Source organism: Hippopotamus amphibius, chromosome 11, assembly GCF_030028045.1.
Source record: "Hippopotamus amphibius kiboko isolate mHipAmp2 chromosome 11, mHipAmp2.hap2, whole genome shotgun sequence".
NCBI lineage: Eukaryota > Metazoa > Chordata > Mammalia > Artiodactyla > Hippopotamidae > Hippopotamus > Hippopotamus amphibius.
The window spans coordinates 91896979-91921844 of record NC_080196.1 but is presented as its reverse complement, the minus strand read 5'-3'; the positions used below and the strand labels follow the sequence as shown (position 1 = coordinate 91921844).

At 40.4% G+C, this 24866-nt stretch overlaps 1 protein-coding gene across 3 annotated transcripts; it reads right to left on the bottom strand.

Moving 5' to 3' along the window:
* Positions 1-9683: 9683 nt before the first annotated feature.
* On the bottom strand, positions 9684-24639 carry ELAC1 (elaC ribonuclease Z 1). 3 transcript variants are annotated; one of them, XM_057698035.1, is made up of 5 exons: positions 24512-24629; positions 22868-23064; positions 18852-19016; positions 11825-12292; positions 9684-10363 (listed from the first exon to the last, which is right to left on the bottom strand). In XM_057698035.1, the coding sequence occupies exons 3-5, from the start codon at positions 19006-19008 to the stop codon at positions 9897-9899; spliced, it is 1092 nt and encodes a 363-aa protein (XP_057554018.1). In that variant the 5' UTR covers positions 19009-19016; positions 22868-23064; positions 24512-24629; the 3' UTR covers positions 9684-9896. The 3 variants fall into 3 exon arrangements, with proteins under 3 accessions (XP_057554018.1, XP_057554019.1, XP_057554020.1); XM_057698036.1 differs by lacking the exon at positions 22868-23064 and having other exon boundaries at positions 24512-24639; XM_057698037.1 differs by lacking the exons at positions 18852-19016; positions 22868-23064; positions 24512-24629 and adding an exon at positions 13939-14050.
* Between the last annotated feature and the right edge of the window lie 227 nt (positions 24640-24866).

The following is a 24866-nucleotide window of genomic DNA, read 5'->3' as shown; positions in this document are numbered from 1 at the left end:
GCAACTACTGAAGCCTGCTCGCCTAGAGCCCACGCTCCACAAGAGAAGCCACTGCAATGAGAAGCCCAACCACCACAACGAAGAGTAGCCCCTCCTTGCTGCAACTAGAGAAAGCCCTCACATAACAACGAAGACCCAAGGCAGCCAAAAATAAATTCAAAAATTAATTAATTAATTAATAAAATAAAATTTTCAATCTGTTTATTGTTGAAATATAGAAATAAAATTGATTTTCTTTATATTTGATTGAGTATCCAGCAACCTTGCTAAATTCACTTGCAAATTCTAACAGGTTATCTGCTCATCCTTTTGGATTTTCTATGTACATAAACATATCATATGCTAACGATGACAGTTTTATTTCTTCCTTTCCAATCCTTAGGACTTTCATTCATTTTTCTTGCCCTAACACACTGAGTAAGACCTTGAAAACAATGCTGAATAGAGGTGGTATTAAGTGAGGCTCCTTGTCTGTTTTTCATCCCATGGAAGAAGCTTTCAATATTTTATTACTAATATTTACATATTTTTGCAGATAATATTTATCAGATTAAGAGCATTCCCCCATCCTTAATATGCTGAGTTCTTATTCTACATGAATATTAAATTTTACCAAAGAAAAATTTGTACCTACATAGATTATTTTACTACTTTCCCCCATTTTTTAAAAATTGGGGTATAGTTGCTTTACAATATTGTGTTAGTTTCTGCTGTACAAGGAAGTGAATCAGTTATATGTATACATACATCCACCCCGCCTTGGACCTCCCTCCAACCTTCCCCCACCCCCATCCCACCCATCTAGGTAACCACAGAGCACCAAGCTGAGCAACCTATGCTATACAGCAGGTTCTCACTAGCTATCTGTTTTACACATGGTAGTGTATATACATCAATCCCAATCTCCCAATTCATCCCATCCTCCCCTTCCCCCTCACCTCCATGTCCACACAGCAGTTCTCTAGGTCTGCATTCTTATTCCTGCCCTGCAAATAGGTTCATCTGTACCATTTTTCAAGATTCAACATACATTTGTTAATTTATGATATTTTTCTCTTTCTGACTTCACTCTGTATGACAGACTCTAGGTTCATCCATGTCTCTGCAAATGTCCCAATTTTGTTCCTTTTTATGGCTGAGTAATATTCCATTGTATATATGTACCACATCTTCTTTATCCATTCATCTGTTGATGGACATTTAGGTTGCTTCCATGTCCTGGCTATTGTAAATAGTGCTGCAATGAACATTGGGGTACACGTGTCTTTTTTTTAAAACTCTTTATTATTGGAATATATTTGCTTTACACACTTGTACCAGTTTTTGAGGTACACCAAAGTGAATTAGCTGAATTTATACATATATCCCCATATCCCCTCCCTCCCACGACTCCCTCCCCCGCCCTGTCCTGACCCTCTAAGGCATCTCCCATCATCAAGTTGATCTCCTTTTGTTATACAGCAACTTCCCACTAGCTATCTATTTTACACTTGGTAGTGTAAATATGTCTATGCTACTCTCTCACTTTGTCCCAGCTTCCCCTTCACCCCCCCAACCTAAATCCTCATCAACAGATGAATGGATAAAGAAGATGTAGCACATATATACAATGGAATATTACATGTGTCTTTTTGAATTATGGGTTTTCCAGGGTATGTGCCCAGTAATTTTTGTTAATGTGGTGGATAATATTGATTTTCAAATGTTAAACAAACCTGCCATCCTTAAATAAACTCCCTTTGTCAAAATGTCTTATACTTTTTATGCCACTGGATTCAATTAGCTAATGATTTTCTTAAGAGTTTTTGTGAGATAAATTAGCCTGTAATTTTCCTGTCTTTTAATGTCCTTAAGTTTTGGCATCAAGGTTATGCTGACCTCATAAAATGAGTTAGCAAGTGTTCCTTCTTTTTCTATTTTCTGGAAGTGTCTGTGGAAGAAAGGTATATCTCTTCCTTAATGGTTTAGAATGATTCACTAGCGAAACCGTCTGGGCCTGGAGTTTTGTTTCTTTGTAAGAAGGGTTTAATCACAAATTTAATTTCCTTAATGAATTGAAAACATGAATAGTCCTGTATTTTTCCTTGTGTCAGTTCTAGCAAGCTGTGTTTTTTAAGGAAGTTGTTTTAGTAATTTTATTTAAAATTATTTATATTATATTCTTTTAACTTATTAAGAGATCTGTAGCAATGTCTCATTTTGCATTCCTGATACAAGTATATTATAAAAATATATCTTTATTTCTTTAATAATCTATCATCGGGTCAACTGATGAATGGATAAATAAAAAGTGGTTTGTATATACGATAAAGTATTATTTGGCCATAAAAAGGATGAAGTAGTGATATAAGGTACAACGTGGATACATCTTGAGAACATTAAGCTAAGTGAAAAAAGTCACAAAGGACCACATATTATATGATTCAATTTATATGAAACGTCCAGGATAGACAAATCTATGGAGACAGAAAGAAGATCAGTTGGGTAGAAAGTAGCTTAGTGGTAGAAAGTAGCTTAGGGCCGTGGGGTTTGGGAGGAAAGTGAGAGTGACTACCAAAGGGTACAGAGATTCTTTTGGGGATAATGCAAATGTTCTAAAATTGATAGCGGTGATAGTTGCACGACTCCATCAATATGTGAAAACTCATTGAATTGTATGGTATGTGAATTATATCTCAACAAAGCAATTAAAATCTATTATTGGGCAGCTAATCTGAACTTGGTTAGATCCTCCTTCAATTTTGTTCAAAGCAACACATTGGAAACTACCCAACTTGAAAAGAATTTGTTACCCAATCATTCATGTTTTCACCTCAATACCAATATTTCAATTATCCCCTTCTCTGGTATCCTGGAGCATTGTACAATGGAACCAGTAAGACATTTTGCCTATGCTAGTTCTCAGAAAGATTGATTTTAGGAAATATTTCATATGAAAGCATGCCTGTATATCCTTAGAAAAGTCCTTGCACATCTCCAGCAGTACAAATACCCTAGTTTGAAGACCACTTGCAGTAGGCTATACTGCCTCTCAGTGTAGGCATGTGGGGGAGGAAATTGCTCATGTTCCAATATCTACTAGCTGTAGGAAGATGTGTTCCACGCAAGACCCTTTGTAAGCCAGTTAGGAACAGCACATGGATTGCTGCCCCAGACATGGGTACGTCTGCAAGGTCAGCCTCAGTCCAGGGTGTTTGATGGAGATATGATGTCATTCAGACCAGCCTGTGATTTGAAAGCCACAACAATGAGAACAACCTAAACAAAAGAGCCTCGGTTTCATTTTGTGACACTATACACAGTGTTGCTTCGCTCTACCTGTCTGCCTGAACAGTTTCTGGTGGTTGCAGGGGGATTGATACAGCTGGGAACCTTGATCCTTCGCCTTCCCCCTTTTACTTTTTTGTGGGTGAATTTAATCTTTGTACCTGCCACATCTGCTGAGTGTAATTAGCACACTGACATCAGAGCAACCGTGTTTCTCAGCTAGCTTTATTTAGGAGTGGAAATATTTTTTATTTTGGATAAACTTAGGCACCCCCCTTCAACTTCCTTATCCTAGATGTGACAGCTCTTTAATTCTTAAAGATATGTCTGTCAAAGGCACATAAATATCTGTGTCCAGATGTCAGCTAGAGTTACACTGTCCTTTAAGATATATACGAAATGGGCTCAACCCTCTATCACCTCCCCATTCCATGGGTTATGTAAAGGTCAGTGCCCTCCTTACAATCTTCTGAAAATTCCTGGGAGACCTAGGTTCTTGTGCTCACCTCTGACACCATTCCTCTGAACCATATTAGTTTGGGATTGTCTCATTCTTTCACTCCTGCTGTTCTTTTTCCACCCAGGTCAACCCAGTCATGGAATTTAGAACTTGTTCTAGTTTGGTGGTGTGAAGTGTTGAGGAGAGATCCCCAAATCCTATGTGTCCAGCAGACTTCAAAGGAAGTTTGTGGGAAATAGGGGGAATTACTTTCAGGCAACGCAGCCACCATAAAACTAAACATCTGACATCTGTATTCTTAAGGTTCTTCCACCGTTTCCCTACCCTGCATGGGGCTCCAGACTCCCGCATGGGGGTTGGCCTTCTCCCCTCATTCTTTATACCTTTGTTCTGAGTTTCCTATACATAGTGAAAGCCAACATCCCACTTTCTCAGGCAGAGAAACTCCTTTTTCCAGCCCTTTCCCTGACTCTAGGTATCTGTCTTCGTATCTTAGGACACCAAGCTAAAGCTTTATTTATTTTTAAAAATTTATTTATTTTATTTATTTATTTTTGGCTGTGTTGGGTCTTCATTGCTGCGTGCAGGCTTTTCTCTAGTTGCGGCGAGCAGGGGCTACTCTTCGTTGCAGCGCACAGGCTTCTCATTGCGGTGGCTTCTCGTTGCGGAGCATGGGCTCTAGAGCGCAGATTCAGTAGCTGTGGCACACCGGCTTAGTTGCTCCGAGGCATGTGGGATCTTCCCGGATCAGGGATCAAACCCATGTCCCCTGCATTAGCAGGTGGATTCTTAACCACTGCGCTACCGGGGAACTCCCAAGCTAAAGCTTTAGAATTAGTATTTATAAAGATTTGCCTCATTTTAAGGTCACAGGCAACCATTCTCGTCCTCCCTATTTTTAGTTCAGAGATTAACGGTGGGGAATTTTGCTTTTTTTGTTTTTAATATTAATGAAGAAAAATCCCTAGGAGAACAAGGTATTGCATCTTACAGAATAACAGGATGGCAAGAAAAACTGAATCAGTCACCACTATTTATTTAGTGCCTAATATGTTCCAGGTGCTGAGCTAGGAGCTAGGGCATAAAGGGAAACAAAATCAGAGACAGTTCTGCTCTTGTGAAGCTTACAGTGCTAGTGGAAAGAGAAACATCAATTGAATGTTCACAGGAACAAAATGGAAATATGAAGTGACAAGCAACAGGAATGTGGGCTGCAGGTGCTGTTGAGTCACATGCTACCTAGTGGGGAAGTCTGGGAAGACTTCCAGGAGGCAGATCTGTGAGCAGAAGGCCCAGTAAGGGTTAACCTGGGGAGAGAAGAAAGAGCATTCCAGGCTGAGGGAGCAGGGTCCAGGCCCAGGGAGCAGTCCATGCCAAGACCCTGCAACAACAGAAACCTCTGACAAAGGACTAAAAGGCCCATGTGGCCGGGGCTGCAAAAATGAGTGGCACCATGGAGTAAGATTAGCTTGGACAGTGAGGGTAAGGCAAGGCCATTAAAATCGGGATGCTAGGCTCAGATTTGCATTTTGAAAAAATCTCTTTGCAGTACGGAGAAACGATTGGAACGTTAAAAAGTCTTGAAAGGAACTGTTACCGGCCTGGAGCACCCACCTGGAGATGCCAATCGGCAGTTATTTGGAGCAGCGTCTTATCTATGCTTTTGTGTTTTAATGTAATTTTTAAACTAAATGAATACACACACATACACACATAAATAGTTCAAAGTGCCAAACAGTACGAGTGCTATTAGGCTTATATAACATAATCCTCTGACTGTTCCCTCCCATACTCCTTGCACCTTCTGCTAAGGATCCCTTCCGCCACTCTTAACGATTCAGCTGGTATTTATGCCATCTCCCGCCCCCCCTCTTTAAAAAAACATATTATGGTTAAAGCACTATTTATTTTTTAGTTTTTAAATGCTGTTGACTTCCTACTATGGAGGAAAAGAATTTCTCAATCTTCCCCATGTCCCACTGCATGTCCCCCCTGCCCCCCACTTAAACTCTACTCTTATCCTGCCAAAGAGAGAACATCCCTAGCATTTCCTTTTTATTCTTCCCATATTAAAAAAAATACTCTGACTCATTCAGTACCTAAAAAATCCATCAATCAGTAAGGACAGAATCAATACATTTCACCATAAATTTATACCTTTGTGAAGACAAAAGTACCTTCACTGTACATCTGTCATAAACATATTTGAAGCAGGAAGGATTTTTACCTCTAAGTAAGAACTGTCAAATTTTTAAGGTGGCATAACAATATTCAAGGAAATCACAGTTGAATTATATGTGATGGTTGAAAGACATAATAAAGTTACTTTCACTAGAAGGCAAAAATAAACCTTATAAGACAAATGTCTTGGAAGAGAAGTGTTAGAAAGGTCATTAATTGATGATATTCAATATCATCTATCAATAGAGTAGCAAAACAGGCCTCTCTCACGCTGCTGCAGTGTGAGCTAAAAAACAAGTGGGAGATTCTTACCCAGAGTCCAAAAAAATAAGTCAGATGTTTTGACCGTCACAGAAATCAATCCTAAGGAAATACTCAGAGATACAAAGATTGATGCCCAAGAATATTCATGATAGTATTATTTATAATAATGATAAACAATCTCAATGCTCCAAAAGTAAGAAAACACAAATTATATTACCTCTATAGAATGGAATAATATAAAATCATTAAATGCATGCTTTTAAAGAACCGTTAATGCTGTGGGGAAATGCTCTTGTTAAATGAGGAAAACAGTTGAGGTCAACCTACATGTAAAAATATGCATGTGTGCAATATATATATATATCTATAAGCATGTTTAAGTATATATAAAATATTTATATACACCTCAAGTTTTTGAAGTGCATAAATAAAGATAGCTTTTTCTCCTCATGCGTTCTACCTCTCATATACTTCAGAATCCCCGGGGTGGGGCGGGGCAGGGGGGCCGGTATTAAAAATGCAGATTCTTGGGTTCCACCCCAGACCTACTGAAGTAGAATCTTTGGAATCAGAGCCCAAGGGTCTCTGTCCACCTACGTACTACCTTGAGTTATACTGACTCACATCTCAGTTTGAGGATTACTTGGACCGAAGCAGTAGCTCTCTGGATAGTAGAATTATGAGTAATCATCTTCTTTTTTTGAATCTTTAAAAAAAATTAACTAATGAGCATATGCTGCTTTTCTGTTTAAAAGTTTATTAAAAGTATATTAATGAGGCATGGGTATTTGAAAACAGAGATGATTTGGGGTCTATCTGGGCAAGTCTAAATACCTTTTGAGAAACAGAAAGTGCACATTTAAAATAAGCAGGAACCTATGAATTCCTGACAATTGGAAAGTCAGTTTAAGACAAAGAAAATACTGTACTCAGTGTAGACATGGAATTTATTACTTCAATAAATTGTGCAGGTAAAAATGATGAATGTAATACTTTTCAGAAGTATTCAGGAACAGCATTTCTCAGTGTTCCAAGATGCTCCTTGGCAAAAGAGGATTCAGTTATCAAATAAGTCTGGGGAATAACACATACTCTAATCCCCTCTGGAGTCACATAACCATGAACAAATTATAGGCTCTGGGAAGTCGAATTTAAGATTCACTCTTAATTCTAGCTCCACACATTCTTAGAATGTGTCCTACCATTGAGAACAAATTCTAGGCCAGAAGAGAGTCCAAGAAAGAATTCTCACCATGAACTGATACCCTACACTTAATCCAACATAGCAATTCGTTCCACATTCCCATGTTCTCTGAGGGCGTAGCCCAAATATATTAATAGAGCCTGATCCTAAGGGCACAGCTCAAGTCAGCTATCAAATAATGCTCAGGAACAGGAAAGTTGAGTGGTAGTCTATAAGACCAGAAACACTTGAAGGAACTGCACATTTACTTTGGTTTACCTATATCAGTCTCTACCACTTGGACAGTGAGCCTGAAATTCTGTCTTATATTCATTTATGTGCTCCCAACACAGCGAATGGGGTACCACCAAACAGGCAGTTAAATTTTTTTTGACAAACACAGTAATAAAATGGCACAGGTTCTAAACTTTAGGTCACAAATTTTGTGCATTCATGACATCAAGGCCTCATTTCATTCAGTAAATACTTCTGAGTGCATACAATGGGTAGGTATTTCTAAGAAAGTAGAGGTGACTAAGACCTTTACCTACAAGAGCTCCAGGCATTAGCAGTACTAGTACTACTCATTCCCTCTTGTACAGGTTTGGGCACACAGTAGGTATCTAATAAATGCTTGTTTGAACTGAGTTCAGAAAGCAAGATACACTTTAAGTCTGGTCAACTTTGGTACTTTGGCAGGCTGGAAGCCTAGAGTAGGGCTGAATCAGACTATTCTGGAGACTGCTTCAGAATGATTGAGAGTTTGAGTAGCTAGACCCATCTTTATTATCACTACTACAGGGATTCCAGACCCATCCAGGAGTCAATTTTTACTAGAAAAAGCCCCCAGACCCAAAGGAATTTAATAGTATATACCACGACAGTATTTCTGAATAAGTGTAGTGTAAAACTCACTAGGTTCTTGAGATGTGAATAGACAGCATACGGTGAAATATGACTTAGAAAGGGGTTCAATAGAATTGACAGGCCTCTGTACTTTAGGACTTTAGGCCTTCAAGCAATGTGCTATGCTCCTTTTATACACTGTCTTATTTACTCTTCACAGCAATCCCAGAGGTAGGTCTTATTATTTTCCCCATTTTTAGAGATGAGCGAGCAAAAGCTCAGGAGAAAGTAACCTGCTGCAGAGCACACAGGGACCACCATGAGGCACAGAATGCGCCTCTGAAACCAGGCCTTTCTGGCACCAAAGACTGGCCGGTGATCACTGAAGCAGTGCTGTTTTTAATATATTGATGGGCACTAGAACTCTGCCAGACGGACACACAGTGTACTGGGTCTCCCAAAGTGATCTGATTAGGGAACCCTTGTGACTGAATCAGTACTTGAGACTACCTTTCCATGTAACACATTTTGAGAAACCCTGTGGGCAAATGAGTCAGAGATACCCCATGACAGACAGAAGGGAGGTGGAAGGCAACTCAGGAGGAAAAGCTATTCTAGAAAAAACATTTACTAAAACTGTGCTCAAAGAATTATTGATCGGAACATGTAAATTAAACACATGTTGGACTGATATCATTTTTTAACCTCCAGATTCATAAGCTCTAGCTCACAGCTCATTTCTGACAAATAATATTTGATATGACATTCCAATTCCAACATGCTCACTTAGCTAGCTTTTTAGGATTTGTTGTAGAATCTGACTTACCTTGTAGTTCAACTCATTATGTCATTAGTTTTTATAAAGTATATTCACAGTGGGAGTATAAGTTTTAACTTGCTGTGTATCTCAACAGGCCTGCAATAAGCATTTTGGGATGAGATAATTCTTCATTGTTTAGGACTGACCAAACTTTGTAGAATCTAGCATCCTGGCCCCTACTGACTAAATACCAGTAGGAACCCCCCCTAGTTTTGACAAGAAACATCCCCACAATTTCAAAACTCCACCTAAGGGAATAGTATCACCTTCAACCGAGAACCACAGGTTTAGAGCAAACTGGGAAGTTCAAAAAAATATTAATTGAAGGAAAAACACCTAGCCTGACCCTGCATTCAGTATTCTAGCAAAGAATTCAAGATTTAACATGCCAGCTTTAATTCTGCATATCCAATGTCTCATCACATTTCTCTCTGTTCTGTTAATAACATGAACAGATTCAACACAAACTGCCAAAATACCATTTTTAGCCAGAAGGGCCAAGCCTTCTGTACTTCGCCAACAACAGCATAAAGCCGGGCAGAAGCTCAGCCCAGGATTGCGTGGCATACTGGCTAATCTCTGAGGCAGCAGCCATGAAACATGTATACCTGAATAGTCTATCATTTTGTCAAATGTGAACTTTAAGAAGGATGCTGGTTTTATTCTTTTTAAAGTGATTTATTATCAAAAAGCTTGCTCCCTTCTCAATGCTGAGTTAGTTCAGCAATGCAGCTCCATCCTTTTTAGGATTATTAGGACCCAAATAATTTCAGACCAAAACAACAACAACAGCGACAACGACAACACAACAAACTTGACTGTTGGTTCAGTAACATATTCAAAGACACGTCAGAATGCATTCAGGAACACTGGCTTCATTTCTTGATTGGAATGCCAATCACCATAAAATCTTCTGCTAGAGTCACTTCTTGGAGATCTAACACTGATTCTGCTTGCTTTTTAAGTTCTACAATCCCGTCTGTTTCTCCTTCTCTGGCCAAGGCAACTGGTTTGTACCTCTGACTGAAGTGAGTCAGGACCAGCCTCTTTGCATGGCACGACTTTGCAAAGGTTGCTGCCATCTGCGGCGTGCTGTGGCCATGCTCCTTCGCCTTGTCCATCTGCGTGTCATCCAGGGTCGCTTCGTGGATCAACAGGTCTGCTTCAAAGCACAGCTTCACGCCTCCATCATCCACAACCCCGGAACAGTCACCCAAAATGCAGATTTTTCTTCCAACGATAGGCTTTTTTAAGACATCTTGGGGAGAAATTGTAATTCCATTTTCCAGAACAACAGAGATTCCATTTTTCAGCTTCCCATAGGCAGGACCTGGCGGAACACCTAATGATGGAGGCAGATAACATCACATCACGGGAATGGAACTTATGACTTGTTAAGAGAGTCTGTTTCAACAGCACAGCAAATAGCAAATGGAAAAGGCGTCCAATTCTTTTCATAATTGTTATAAACATTTTATTACTTGTGGAAAACTGGAATATTTATACATTTTTAAAAGTTCACTGTTGGCTATTGATATTAGCAATGCCTGAGTACTTAAAACATTTCCAAGCACACGTGTCAGATGAGTTTTTAGCTTGTAAGTCCCACTAAAACCCTATTACAGTCAAGATAACAGCCTGGATTCTCTGCTGTGCATGGGAATAACATTTTTTTGAGAGTGCTGTATTTAATAAGCTGATCTTTGGATAAAACTAAAGAGCCCGTTTAAATGACAAGGTACTGACAAACTAACAGAATAAAAAAAATTGTTAAGAGGAAATCGTTTGGATCACAAGATCAAGGAGAATTTCAGGTAGTTATACATAATCTTTGCAGATAGTGCTTAAATCTCACATTAATAGAGAAAAACACCTGATCATCACTCTGTGTAAAACATACAAATAGAATGTGTTCACTATTTCCAATATAAATCATGTTTAAAGTTTCCCAATAAAATACTATTTTCACAGGTTTTTCGATAATAAAAATACCTTTGGCCTAAGGCACTTTTCCTCATTACTTAGCATTTTGTTTTAGCTGAGGAAGAAAGAAGAGGTTGTGTAAATAAAGAAAAGAACACATAAAAAACCATCATCATGTTTTTCACAGGCTCTGTCGTAGCCATGCCAAGGAAGGTGGTAACGCTGGAGGAATGATGTACCTGGACACTGCTTTGGGAGAGGTGCTGAAGAACCCTCACACATGCTGGCCTAGCATGGAGAAGGTATGAAGCCTCAGATGGGCCCCAAGCCAATCTTTGAATGCTTGCTTCGAAGTGTGATGAACCCAGATATATAATACTGGTTGAGGCAGTGTTCTAAACATCAAATTAACTTAATCAAGGTTGACTGACTAGGCAAAATCAAAAAAGAAGGAAAACCCAGAAAGCAGCTGGTCCCAACTGCAAGGTTAAAAGCTATGGCGAAAAGTCTCTGGCCAAAGATGTCAGTGAAAACATATTTCAGAAAGATGACATGAAAAAAATAAAAGCCTAGATTTGAGACAACCACCACCACCCCACCAACCAAGACAGTAAAAGCTGAAGATAAGACAGACTAAGAATGTGCATCCAAGGAGCTGAAGAGAGAAATCGCATATACACTTGGTTTTTGCTCCGTATAGCATCTTTTTGGCCCCAGGGATTTCCCTTAATAAACAGTGTTTATTTATTTATTGGGCAAAGGAAGTAAGTGGAGAAAATGTCAGTTTTAAGCCTGGGAGACAAGAAAGGAAGGTTTCTATGACACTTCTAACTGCTTCGGTTAACAACTTGACTGATGAGAAAGGAAAAAAAACACTTACCGAGGTCTTTCAGTTTCTGTGCATTGAGTTTACCTGGGCGTTTCTTCTCCACAACTGAAAAGCCAAAGGAGGGTATTCGATGAAAGAGGCGAAAAGCTTTCACGACAAACTGTTCGTCATCAACCAGGAGGTATGAGTTTTCTTCTGAGTCTAACAGGATAGTTCTTCCTTGTCCTTCTTTGGGAGGGTTGTCTGCTTCATTCACGTGTACAAATTCTTTTAGTTCTTCTGTAGGACACTGATCCGCTGTAGGCACCAGCTCATGGACCACATAAGGGAAGACCAACTCTGTGTGAGAAAGTTCCATAGTTCGCCAGATAAAGTCCCGAAGCCCTGCAGGGCCATAGATTTCAATCGGCTGTTTGGTGACCACGGAGCCACTCTGCAGGCTGATTGTGCAGAGGAGGCCAGGAAGGCCAAAGAAATGGTCTCCATGAAGATGCGTAATGAAGATCTTGGTAATTCTCCCTTTTGATTGAGGCAGAGAAATAAACTTGGGTATTTTTCAGAAATAAAACCCATACAAAGCTACTTGAAACATGCATAAAAACTTACATACAAAGCAACAAAATGAATTCAGAAGTTCTACTTATCACCATAAACTTATTTCTTTTTATATTTTTCTACATGATTCCAGAAGCAAGAAAGACGGGTATTATTTCACTAGATGGTTTTAATAAGATATACCCTTTTTCCATAAAACAACTTCAAATTACACAATGTTACAATTTTAAGAGTACTTTCTTACACATCCTTTTACTTAAAAAAAGAAAAGAAAAAACTCTACCAAAATGATTCACTTAAGTAACCAGATAGGCCTCAAGTGTTAAAAACATCTGGCAGTTACACTGCCCCCTACTGCTCCCTCTGAGAACAGCAAATATGTACAATACTTCCAGCATAAAAATGTTCCCCTGGCTCCAACGGATTGGACCAGTGCCTGAACCCAAAATTGCCTTTTAAGGACTCCACACTGGACAGAGATTAACTAACCAAGCCAGAGCCTGCTTGTCTGGGTGAGGCTGAAGGAAAGGAGAAAAAGGAAGGGGGATGGCGGAGGGAAAGGAAAGGAAGGAGGGAGAACGAGGGAGGTGGAAAGGGAGTGGGATGAAGAAACGAGGGGGAGGAGGTGGGCAATAGACCCCCAAGTGCAGATCAGAGGGTAGATCCCCCACGGGGCTATGTAAAGGCACGGGGCCCCATCCCTTCCTTTCAGTCTGAACTAACACAACAGCTTTTCCAGTGCATATTGACTTCGGTTGTAACTTGAGTTAGCCAATGGTAAACTGAATTTACTCCTGGTATGTGGCAGGAAGCCACACTGACATTTTTCTGAGATGCACCACAAGGCCTTTTAAAAGTAACAGTTACAATCAACACATTTTTAGTGTAACAGTAGCTTCCAGTCCTAGCTCATGGCCCACCTATTTCAAACATCTGATACCATAAAAGAACAGGAACAGTTTATTGATACCATAAAAGAATAGGAATAGTTCATTGTGATGGGATTTGTCCTGTGACATTTAGGTAACAGTGTTCTCCAAGCCAGTGGTCCCACCAGGCCCCTGTGGCAGAACACGACAGGCTGGGCAGAGGCTGATCTTGAACCTTGAGAATTCCCAGGAGCCACGCTACAAGTTTCCTCAATATGCTCCTTTTTGTTTTCTCTTTTTAGTCCTCGTTTTCTCTTTTTTCTCACTTCTGGAACCCTTTCATTTCCCCCTTCCTGCTGTCTGGGCTGCCAACACACCTCCAAATGTGACCTGAGGACTCAGCAGACAAAAGAACTACAATAGTTGTTGAGTCCTGGTCTCACGCTGACCCCAAAACTGCCAAGTCAGACTTTCTGGGCCTCTCCCTATCTACTGCAAAACACAGCCAAAACTGAACACCAAAACAATTCGTGAACTCAAAGCAAGTGAGACAAATTAAGTAAGAAAAAGTACTTCCCGCAGTCATCACAGTTTCAGGCAAGACAAACATTTCACTTTTCAAGAAATTTGATTTCAGAGGCAGAAGGAACGGCAACCACAATTATCAAAGGTAAGGGGAAGCTATCAAATGAAAAAAGAAAAATGCATGAGTTCCCTTTCACTTAAGAACAAGAAAGTTACCAGGGAAAATGTCCTCCATACGGGAGTAGACTACTAAGCGTGCTCTAAGGGATGATGCAGTGATATTTACTGCCGCAGGAAAACGTCCGCAGCGCATCGTTCATATGTACTATTCAGCTGAAAAAAAGTGGGCCACACCAAGTACAGTTTGATTCCATTTATGAAAAGTTATACACAAACACACACACATATACACCTATACCATCACCACATCTACATGTAAAGAAACTTCACTGAAGAGAGGGGAATTTAGGCTTTTCTTATTTATATTTTTCTGCTTCGTTTGAACTTTTACAATGAGCATGTATACTTGTTAAATCACTTTTAAAATTATACTTTTATAATACTTTTTGTAATCATTTTCGAGGGAAAAAAGGCTTAAGCTCACTCTTTACAATTATGAAAAAAATACACATGGCAAACCTATACTTTTTAATTAGATGCTTGCATGTTAGGACCATGGGAACTTGAAAGAAGTATTTAGAGAAACAGGAAAGTACTTCCTTATGAAACCCATAAAATATTATTATCCCAGGAGGTAGTATAAGCTAAAAGGGCTTCAATGCCTCCAACAGTGATAGGTCTGTATTGGGTTATTGAGAGAGACCAAGATGTACTGAGGGTGCGGCATTCCATCCAGGTTGAGACTGTGGCTTCTGAAGCCCTAGAGCGTCTTAGCTAATGTTCAAGGATAACCATATCACCCTCCTCTCTGAGGCCAGGAATTTTTTTCTTATGTCAATAAAAATTTTGTAAACTAAAAGTTCCCTTCTGTTTCATTTTATTATTATTATTGTTTTTGCCAAACTTTTATTTTAAAAAGGTCAAGCTTTGTGAACTGTTTAAAAAAATATACACAAAATAGCGGTAAAATATAAAACATTAGAGAAAGGTATGAGGCAGATGGAGTTAAGGTGGTACCCATGGCCCCTGCCTCTTGCTGTTCACATTCTTCTTTAATTCCTTCCCCTTGAGTGTGGGTGGGACTGGGCACTTGCTTCCAACCAGTAAAATACGGCACAAAGATGCAATATGATTATGTTATTTGTAAGACTCCATCTTTCTGGCAGACTTGCTCTTGAGTCTCTTTCTCCCTTGCTGGCAGTAAGGAAGCAAGCTACCCTGAAGCAGTAACCCCCATGACCAGGAACTACAGGATGCCTCTAGCTGATGCAGGCAGCCTCAGTCCTACAACTACAAGGACTCTGCCAACAGCCTGAGTGGGCACTGAAACAGATTCTTCCCCTAGTAGTTACTCTGATGAGACTGCAGCCCTGGCCAAGACCTGGACTGCAGTCTAGTGAGACCCAGAAGCAGAGAATCCAGCTAAGACAGGCTCGAACTCCCTGACCCACAGGAACTATGAGATAATAAATGCAAACAACCCACTAAATTTTATAATCTGTTATGTAGCATTAGATAACTGATACAGGTACTAAATAAAAAGACCCAAACCTCCTGACACAACAGTTACTTGTTTCTATTTTAATCACCCTGCCACCTCAATCCCTACTCTCTAAAATGTTAAATATTACAGCCTCCACTTTGGCATGTGCCTACCCTGACAGTTCTCAGGAAAGGAACCCCTGTGTGATCCAAGGGAGGTAAAGCCTAATACCTGCTCTGACCTCGGGGTTTCAACATAAGACAATATATAATTAGGGGTGAACTGTGTACACCTCGAGGCCATGTGTCCCAAGTGATATGCATTAGTTCCTTCCTCTAACAGCTCTGTTCCTAACTCCCTATCTAGGTCTGGGACATCACCACCTGTAACTTGCAATAATTCTTCACTTCACATCCTAGACATTCACTTAGGCACCACCTCCTGTTGGCTCTCCAAGTATCTGAGTTTCTTGTCTTCACCCTTATCCCTACTTCCTGCTTCAACATCTTCAACTTCTCTCTCTCAGGTGAATGCAGCTGCCTTGGAACTGGTCTTCTGATGCCATTCTCTTTCTCCCAGCACATTTGCCATTGGAAAGCTGTTCTAAAACACAAATCAGACCATGTCATTCCTTGGCTTAAAAGTTTTTAATGATTCTTTGTTGCTAATAGAATAATGAGGTCCAGATACCTTAAAATACCACAGGAGTCCTCATAGTCCGCCCTTACTTCTTTTTTAATTCAGATCTTTATTAGAGTATAATTGCTTTGCAATGTTGTGCCAGTTTCTTGTTTCTTTACAGCAAAGTCAGTCAGCTGTATTTATATATATATCCCCATATCCCCTCCCTCTTGAGCCTCCCTCCCACCCCTCTAGGTCATCACCAACCATCCAGTTGATCTCCCTGTGCTCTGCAGCAGCTTCCCACTAGCCATCTATTTTACATTTGGTGGTGTATATATGTCAATGCTACTCTCTCTCACTTCATTCCAACTTACCCTTCCCACCACCCCACCCCTGCCATGTCCTCAAGTCTATTCTCTATGTCTGTGTCTTTATTCTTGCCCTGCCACTAGGTTCATCAGTACTGTTTTTTTAGATTTCATATATAAGCGTTAGCATACAGTATTTGTTTTTCTCCTTCTGACTTACTTCACTCTGTATAACAGACTCTAGGTCCACCCACCTCACTACAAATAACTCAATTTTGTCCCTTTTTAGGGCTGAGTAATATTCCATTGTATATATGTGCCACATCTTCTTTATCCATTCATCTGTTGATGGGCATGTAGGTTGCTTCCAAGTCCTGGCTATTGTAAATAGTGCTGCAATGAACATTGTGGTACATGTATCTTTTTGAATTATGGTTTTCTCAGGGTATATGCCCAGTAGTGGGATGGTTGGGTCATATGGTAGTTCTATTTTTAGTTTTTTAAGGAACCTCCATACTATTTTCCATAGTGGCTGTACCAATTTACCTTCCCACCAACAGTACAGGAGGGTTCCCTTTTCTCTACACCCTCTCCAGCATTTATTGTTTCTAGAGTTTTTGATGATGGCCATTCTGACCAGTATGAGGTGATATCTCATTGTGGTTTTGATTTTCATTTCTCTAATGATTAGTGATGTTGAGCATCTTTTCATGTGTCTCTTGGCCATCTGTGTCTTCTTTGGAGAAATGTGTATTTAGGTCTTCCGCCCATTTTCGGATTGGGTTGTTTGGGGTTTTTTTGCCCTTATTTACTTGTTTAAACATTCTTATCTCCCATCTGTCCAGCCAAGTACTCAAAGTTCTGGATGGCTTAATATTCCCCAAACATGTCATTTCTCTCCTGGGAACTCCTTTACTTGTTGCTTACTTTATTGTCTTTGAATGTCCATCCCTACTTCTCTCCCCAGAGAAACTGCTATTCATCTCTTACATCCTAGCTCAACTGATACCATCTCTAGGTCGTTTTCTCTGAACATACAGATATAGTTAATGTCCCCCTCCTTTGTGCTTCAAAAGTAGTTAGAGAACACCTCCATTATTCTTACTTATCACATTACACCATATCTGTCTGCATGTCGGTTTTCACCACTAGACCACTGGATCCTTGGATGCTAGAACTATCTTTCCTTTAGTCATCAAATGCCAGGTACTGTGGTGAGTCGCAGGAATAATTTCAATAACTACCATTTATCAAGACCGAACAAGTGAGAGGCACTGTACTGAGTACTGAACATTTCATTCACCCATTAACTGAACAGATACTACTAGGCATCTACTAGGTATGTAAGTGATCACTGAGTTGACTTTATCGTACAGAGAAATACACAGTGAACACAGAAACAACAATTTAACTAACATAATTTTAGATAGTGATGATGCTAAGAAGTCAATAAAATTAGCACAAAATAGTAGAATCCCTGGGGTGAGGGAGAAATTACTTAACCCCAGATGTTCAGGGAAAGCCTTTGAGGAGATAGCATTTGAGCTAAGATTTAACTGATGAGAAGGAGACAACCACACAGAGAAGACATTATTATATAAAATTCTCATAACACCCCTTTTAAGTTGAGTTTTTAACCCCATTTTAAAGATGAAGAAAGTAAAGCTTAAGTTTGCTGATCTACTTAGGTAATAAGCCAAGACACAGCTGGGACTGGAACCCTGGTCTACCTGACTCTGGACCAAGGCTCTGGTGAACACCGTACTCTTTGGTCTGCCTGGTGCTAGGCTCGCTCTATGGCTGGAATGCCCTTCTTCCCAGCCCGGGGAATCCTTCCCCCTTCTTTAACAACCCATAGTATCCACCCTGATGATCTCAAGTGGAAAAGAACATCTCACTCCCCAGAACGTCTACCACCCTCTGTATTCTCTCGTGATACTTACGCCTATGTCCCTTTGCTTGGGCAGTGCCTATTTAATACGTCTGACGTATCCCACTCCATCCTCCATGCCCTAAGCCTATATAAATCCTTGCTCTCAATATTTACAGGAAGAAGGACAAGTAAACATGTAAATAAATAAGAAAGGAAGGAAGGGAAGTAGGAGGGAGGGAGAGAGAGAGGGAGATTGAAAGAAAGAAAGGAAAGAAAGAAGGAAGGAAGGAAGGAAGGAAGGAAGGAAGGAAGGAAGGAAGGAAGAGAAAGAAAGAGAGAGAGAGAGAGAGAGAGAGAAAGAAAGAAAGAAAGAAAGAAAGAAAGAAAGAAAGAAAGAAAGAAAGAAAGAAAGAAAAAAGAAAGAGAAAAAGAAAAAGAGAAAGAAAGAAAAGAAAGAAAGAAAGAAAGAAAGAAAGAAAGAAAGAAAGAAAGAAAGAAAGAAAGAAAGAAAGAAAGAAAAAGAAAGAAAGAGAGAAAGTAAGTTAGTTAGTTAGTTAGTTACCTCGGTGGGTGTGCCAGATGCCTCAGCGTCTTCTGAGGCTCCAGCACCAAGATGGGATGCAACTGTCAGGGCTGTTTCTCAGCAAAAGGCCCAAGAAGAGTCAAGCAAATGAAGCAGAACAAGAGACAGCCTTAATGAGATAGCTGAATGCACACTAACCTGCTTTAAGTTGGCTTTTCATAAGCTGTGTCTGGGTTCCCTCCCCACAGTCAAAGAGCCAGCACTCGCCTTCACACCGAAGGACCAGAGCAGAGGCACCCCGGGTTGGGGATGGGTATGCTGCGCCTGTCCCCAGAAATGTCACATCCATAGACATCTTCCACCCTGCAATGAGAAGATCACTTAGGGATTATTACACATCACTGCTCAGAATCACCAAAAACAGGTTCTTGTGAGTTTTACTGTTACCTCTGTTTTGGTTATTAAGAACAGTCTGGATTCCTGTTCTCTAATAGTTTTCCACAGAAATTTGAAGGAAGACTTTAGTAACTCTTAATCAGTTAAAACCACAAATTACCAAACCTTGTATAACTGCTAACAGAAACAAAAATAAATTTTAAAAAAGTTAAGCCCAGTCAATTAAAAACTATAGTTGAATTCCAACTATATGACATGCTGGAAAAGGCAAAACTATGGGGAGAGTAAAAGGACAGTGGTTTGACTCTACAAGGTGGGTATGATATCGTCATCCCCATTTTAGAGATGGGGAACCTGAGACACAGGGAGGTGGTGACTTGCCTAGGGTCCCATGGCTAGTAAGTGGCAGAGCTGGGATTCAGACACCAGGACCCTAGCTCCAGGGCGACTCTATCATGTCACCTTCTGTCTTAAGTGTTCCTCATATTGTAGCTTTATTATCCGTAACAAAGGTCCAGATGACACCTTGATTTCAGATGTCTAGCCTCTAGAATTGTGCAAGAATAAATTTCTGTTGTTTAAAAAAAAAAAAAAAAAGATAGTGGTTCGGGGGAAGGGAGGGGGGAATGAATAGCTGGAGCACATAGGATTTTTAGGGCAGCAAACTATTCTGTATGATACAGTAAAGACAGATACACATCATTGTACATTGGTCAAAACCCATAGAATATATAACACAGCTCATGAATGAACCCTAGTAAACTTTAGTTAATAATAATGTGTCAGTGCTGGCTCATCACTAAGTACCACACTAATGCAAGATGCTAATATTAGGGGAAATTGGCCAGGGGAGTGGGTATATAAGAACTCTGCACTTTCTGCTTATTAATTTTTTTAAAAAGTCCTTCTAATAAACAATAAACAACTCTAGTGAGATTCTGGGCAAGAGACGGACTTTAATTATGCTTACTAGATGATACCTCTGGTGCCCTCGGTGAGCAGCCCTTTCTCTGAACCATCATAAACCACAGCAATGCTCTACAACACTCTACAGTAATGCTAATACCACACAGTAATGCTGAGTGAATGTCTCACTCTCCTAATAATAGAGTCCATGAGGGGTTACCACTTGGGCTTCTGGTTTTATAAGTGATCAGCAACAACCTGTTGAGAGTGTAGATTCCCCCTGAGATCTCTTCTTCCTTTCATTATTTTTGGGCACATCTATCTCTGATATACTTCTGTGATAGGAGATATGCATCAGATGAAATTAGCATAAACTCAGACTTATATATATAACCAATTGTAGAGTATCCACATTGATGTCAGGGAAAGAAACAAACATATACGTTTAAGAAAAACTACTAAAACAAGAAAATTTGACAGAGTTGGATAAATATATCATCTATAGGAGAAATAAAACTATCAAAAACTTTTCTCAGTTCTAGCAATAACCAGATAAAAGTAAAAATGAGGGAAAAAACCTTCAGTCACACGAGAAAAAAAGCCCTATAAAATAACTAGAAAGTTAACAGGAAAGGAATAGGCCCTTAAAGATCCAAAAAGAGATACACATTAGCTTCCCTGATGGAATATTTACTATCACAGAAATGTCTATCTTTTCATAATTAATGTATATATATTTAATGTAAATTCTATCAGATTTCCAGTGGGATTTATCTTGGAACAAAAGCAACCCACAGATCACATGAAAGAAAAAATACCTGTCTGAGAACGGGCAAGAAAAGTACACAAAGTAGTGAGTAGTGACTTACCCGTCTAGATATTAACACTTACTACACTAAGCAGACATAATGGAAAGAGAATAATATTGGCACAAAAATAGAGGTGACAGAGAAGGGACAGTCCAGAAATAAACCCAGGTATTACAGAAACCAATATACAACAAAAGTGTAAAAAGGGTAGCTTTTTTAATGAACAACACTGACATAATTCGGTATTTTTGCAGAAAAACACAAAGCAAGATCCTTATTTTGCATTGTATATAAAAATACGTTCCACATGGTTTGTAAATATAAATGTGAAAGGTCCAAAAAATATGTTCAAAAAATTAGGAGAATATGTATATAACTTTTGGGATGAGAAAGCCCTTACTGGCAAGACATGAAACCCAGAAACTTTTTAAAAAGACATTTTTACCACATAGAAACTTACATATATCAAAAGACTTAAAATCAAAGGACCAAAAAAACACCTGGAGAAAACTGTTTGTACTATATGATAAAGGGTTAATGCCCCTAAGAAATGGTAAGGCAAATGCATTAAAAAAAAATAATAAAAAGTGCTCAGTCACCCAGTAGTTACAGGAAATGCAAATTAAAGAAATAAACAGACATAATTTCCCACACATCAGCTGGCAAATATTAATGCTATCCAGTGCTAACCAGGACAAGGGAAAATGCGTACCTGCATTTTCCTAGTGGTGGAAGTATGAATTGCTATTATGTTTCAGGAGAGTAATCTGGCAATATATATTACCAGTAACAATGATGCTGCTAACAGCAACATGCTTTAACCCAAGCAATCCCATTTTGGGGACTCTAAGTTACAGAAATAAAGGATCTATGTACAATGATGTTTACTGTGCTACTTTTAAGGTGGCTAAAATTTAGAAACCATCTGAATGTATACATACATATCAATAGGAAAACAACTTTTTATTGTACATTCATATCACGAACTATTTCTTCTGCAGTTCAGTCAGGTCTGTAACTCTTGTCCTGAAGGGATGGCGATGAGAAAAGTTACGGATGGCTGTGGCATAATCTCATTTTTAGAACAATGCCCAAACCCCTGCATTATACAAGACGGAAACAGCACGGCAAGGAAGGATATACACCGTACTGCTAATGTTGATTATCTTGGGGGTGATTAAAATGATGGTGGTGGTGGTGGAGATTATTAACTTTTCTTTTAAATCTTTGAATTGTTTTTGGTTGCAATAAGCAGCACTTCATTTATTTATTTGATTTTAATTTATTTTATATTTAACTTAATACTGATGATTTTTATGAAATGTGTCATAGTGATGAACATGCTTTTCTAAGTACATATCGCCTAATTTCCCTTTCCTTTTGGGGATACGGTCAGCTCTCCCACACGTCACACAATAGGTGGGCGGTACATCTCTCCACCCCACACACAAGCCTTCAGGTTATTGCTAGTGTCCTTTCCTTGTGTTAGTCCACATTTTCACTCCCAAGATCAAGACTTCCTCTGATAATTAAGTAGTTTAATTTGCAGAGTCTTTCTTATTGGACTGCAGCTTGCAAGAGATGGGAGAATAAACAGAATGTAGAAAGTTAAAAATTTAAGGTAATAAATGCAGAAGGTATAATAGAATATAATCACTTTGCATGCATAACAAATAGATCTAAGCCAGCGGTACAGAATCCTGGAGAGTATTAGAATCACCTAGACAGATTTTGAAATATATCAATGACTGGGCTCCATCCCAGAACAATAAACAGGAAATTCTGCAAGACACATGCGCTTTAGAATTAAAATAATAAAAAAAAAAATCTTCCCCTGTGATTGTAACATGCAGTCAGTTTTGAGAACCACTTAGTGAAAGGCTAATGGAGAACTATAATGGATCAGGCTGACCTGAACTCACTAGTCAACTAGTTGATCTTTTTTTTTTAAAAAAAACTTTTGTTATGAAAAATTTCAAACACATACAGAAGTAGAGAGATTAGTATAATGCACTGTCACATACCCATCACTGAGCTTCAACAATTATCAACTCATGTTCAATCTTATTTCATCTTTATTCCCCACCCATCATCTAAGAATACCTGACAAGTGGTATTGGGTACTTCCATCAGGGACTACACGCTGTCTGGCTGCCTCTCTTTTTCTGATGTTAACAGCCACTAATGATCATTTCCAGGATCCAATATTTCATTAGGGGTTGCCAAAAGGTGATATTTTCTCATTCCTTCTGTAGTTATTAGCTGGCATCCTTCTGTAATTCCCTGATCAATTAGCCACCCTGCAATACAATTTGTATGGAAAAGGTCCAGTGATCAATCTTAACACCACAAAGAGAGATAAGATCTAACTCCTGATGTGATGCAATATGCAGTACAAAGTAATCTAGGAGGTTTTCTTGCCAAAAAGTATAACCTGAATCTGGAAAAAGCTGTCATCTAAAATACCAGTTTATTAAAGGACACCACAGGGATGGAAAAAGCAAAATTCAGTATGTAAGAAACATTACAGGACAAATAAGTTGGCTTCTTCAACAAGTGAAATACATGGAAAAACAATAATAAACAGGGAGGAGATAAAGAAATATAAGCCATCAACCAAGTGTAACATGTGTAGCTTGTTTGACTCCGGATTTGGACAACCAGATAATGGGAGAAAAAAAAAAAGAGAGAGACGAGAGGAAATGTAAACGTTCACTGCAGAGATGGTAACGTGAAATTCTTATGAGATTGATAACGGTTTTATGTTTGAGTTGTGTTCTATAAACATAAACAAGTATTTAATGGATGAAACGGTACATTTCGATTTGCTTTAAAATAATCCAGTGGGGGTGAGGGTACCAGATGAAACTAGATCGATTATGAGTTGGTACATTCAGTACACAATTCTATTTTTGTATTTATTTGAAAGTAATAAAAAGTTGAGAAACAAGCCAAATAATCAAACTCTTCCACTAGGTCGGGAAGTAATCAGAAGTTAATTGATTTAATCAGTGGTACATGTTTTGTGACATGCACCATTCTAAGCAGTAGGAAACAAGTGACCAAACCAGATTTTGATCCCTGTCTTCTTGGACAAAAGACTTGCTTTCTCATGACTGTGATCCACTTTGGAGGAAGTGCACGTTCCGGGCGAGAACACAGCCCACGGTCGATCGCCGTACTGTCACCTGACACTCCGGGCCAGTGGTTCTCAGTCCCCGCTCCTTATCACAATCACCTGGTGATTCTGGGGCCTCAGCATTTAGAAGGCTTCCCAGAAGATTCTAAAGGCTGCCGGGTTCAGAGCGAGTTTCTAGGCAGGCAGAGCCAACCCTGCAATCACCCAGTAGTGCAGGTAGGGCAGATACTGCCAGCCTCCATTTTAGAGATGCAAGAACCGTGGCCCGCGACATAGGGTGATCGGCCAAGGCCGAACCCGGGCCCGGGCCAGAGGCCAGGTCTGCGACCGCCGGCCAGCCCAGCCTCTCCTCCAAGCCGGCATCAATATAAGGAGGGGCGGGCGGCCGCAGGAGCGCCGGGCGACAGAGGCCCCCGCCCGGGGGTGGGGGTGGACAAGGCGCGTCCTCGCTCCCCGGCGCTCCCGGGCCCGGGTCCTCCGCTCTGGTCCCGGCCCGCGAGTCCGCAGGAAGCGCGCCAGCTTGCGCGCTCAGCGGCGGGCGCGGGGCAGGCCGCGGCGGCGCAGACCCTGGCCCGCCCCCCTCTTTCGGCGCGCCCTGCCCCACTCACCCACTCCCCGAGGCCCGCGGCAACAGCCGACGGAGGCGCGGGCCCGCGGCGAGGCCCAGCCGTCCACGCGGCGGCGACGCGCGCGGGCGGAAGTGCGCCGCCGGCCGTGCCCGCGTGCAGCCTCTCTAGGAGCCGCCGGAGGTCCGCGCTTGGTGGTTCCCGCCCGAGCCAGACCGCGCGGGGAGGCGGGACAGCCGCTGTCGGCGTCCGCTCTGCCCTGCAGTGGGACGGTCCCTCTCCTTCACGCGCCCGCACCGGCGCGCTGGGTAAGATGGTGGCGCTGACCCGTGAGGCCCAGAGCGCCCAAAGTGAAAAACACCTGTTGTTGGGCTTTTTGTTTTCGGTGCAATGGTTT

Excerpts from the sequence above, each read along its gene's own strand:
- ELAC1 (XM_057698036.1), bottom strand. The coding sequence starts at position 19,008 with ATGTCTATGGATGTGACATTTCTGGGGACAGGCGCAGCATACCCATCC. Across the intron at positions 12,293-18,851 it reads GAAAAGCCAACTTAAAGCAG|GGAGAATTACCAAGATCTTC; the intron begins GTTAGTGTGCAT and ends CTCAATCAAAAG. Across the intron at positions 10,364-11,824 it reads ACAGAAACTGAAAGACCTCG|GTGTTCCGCCAGGTCCTGCC; the intron begins GTAAGTGTTTTT and ends CTCCATCATTAG.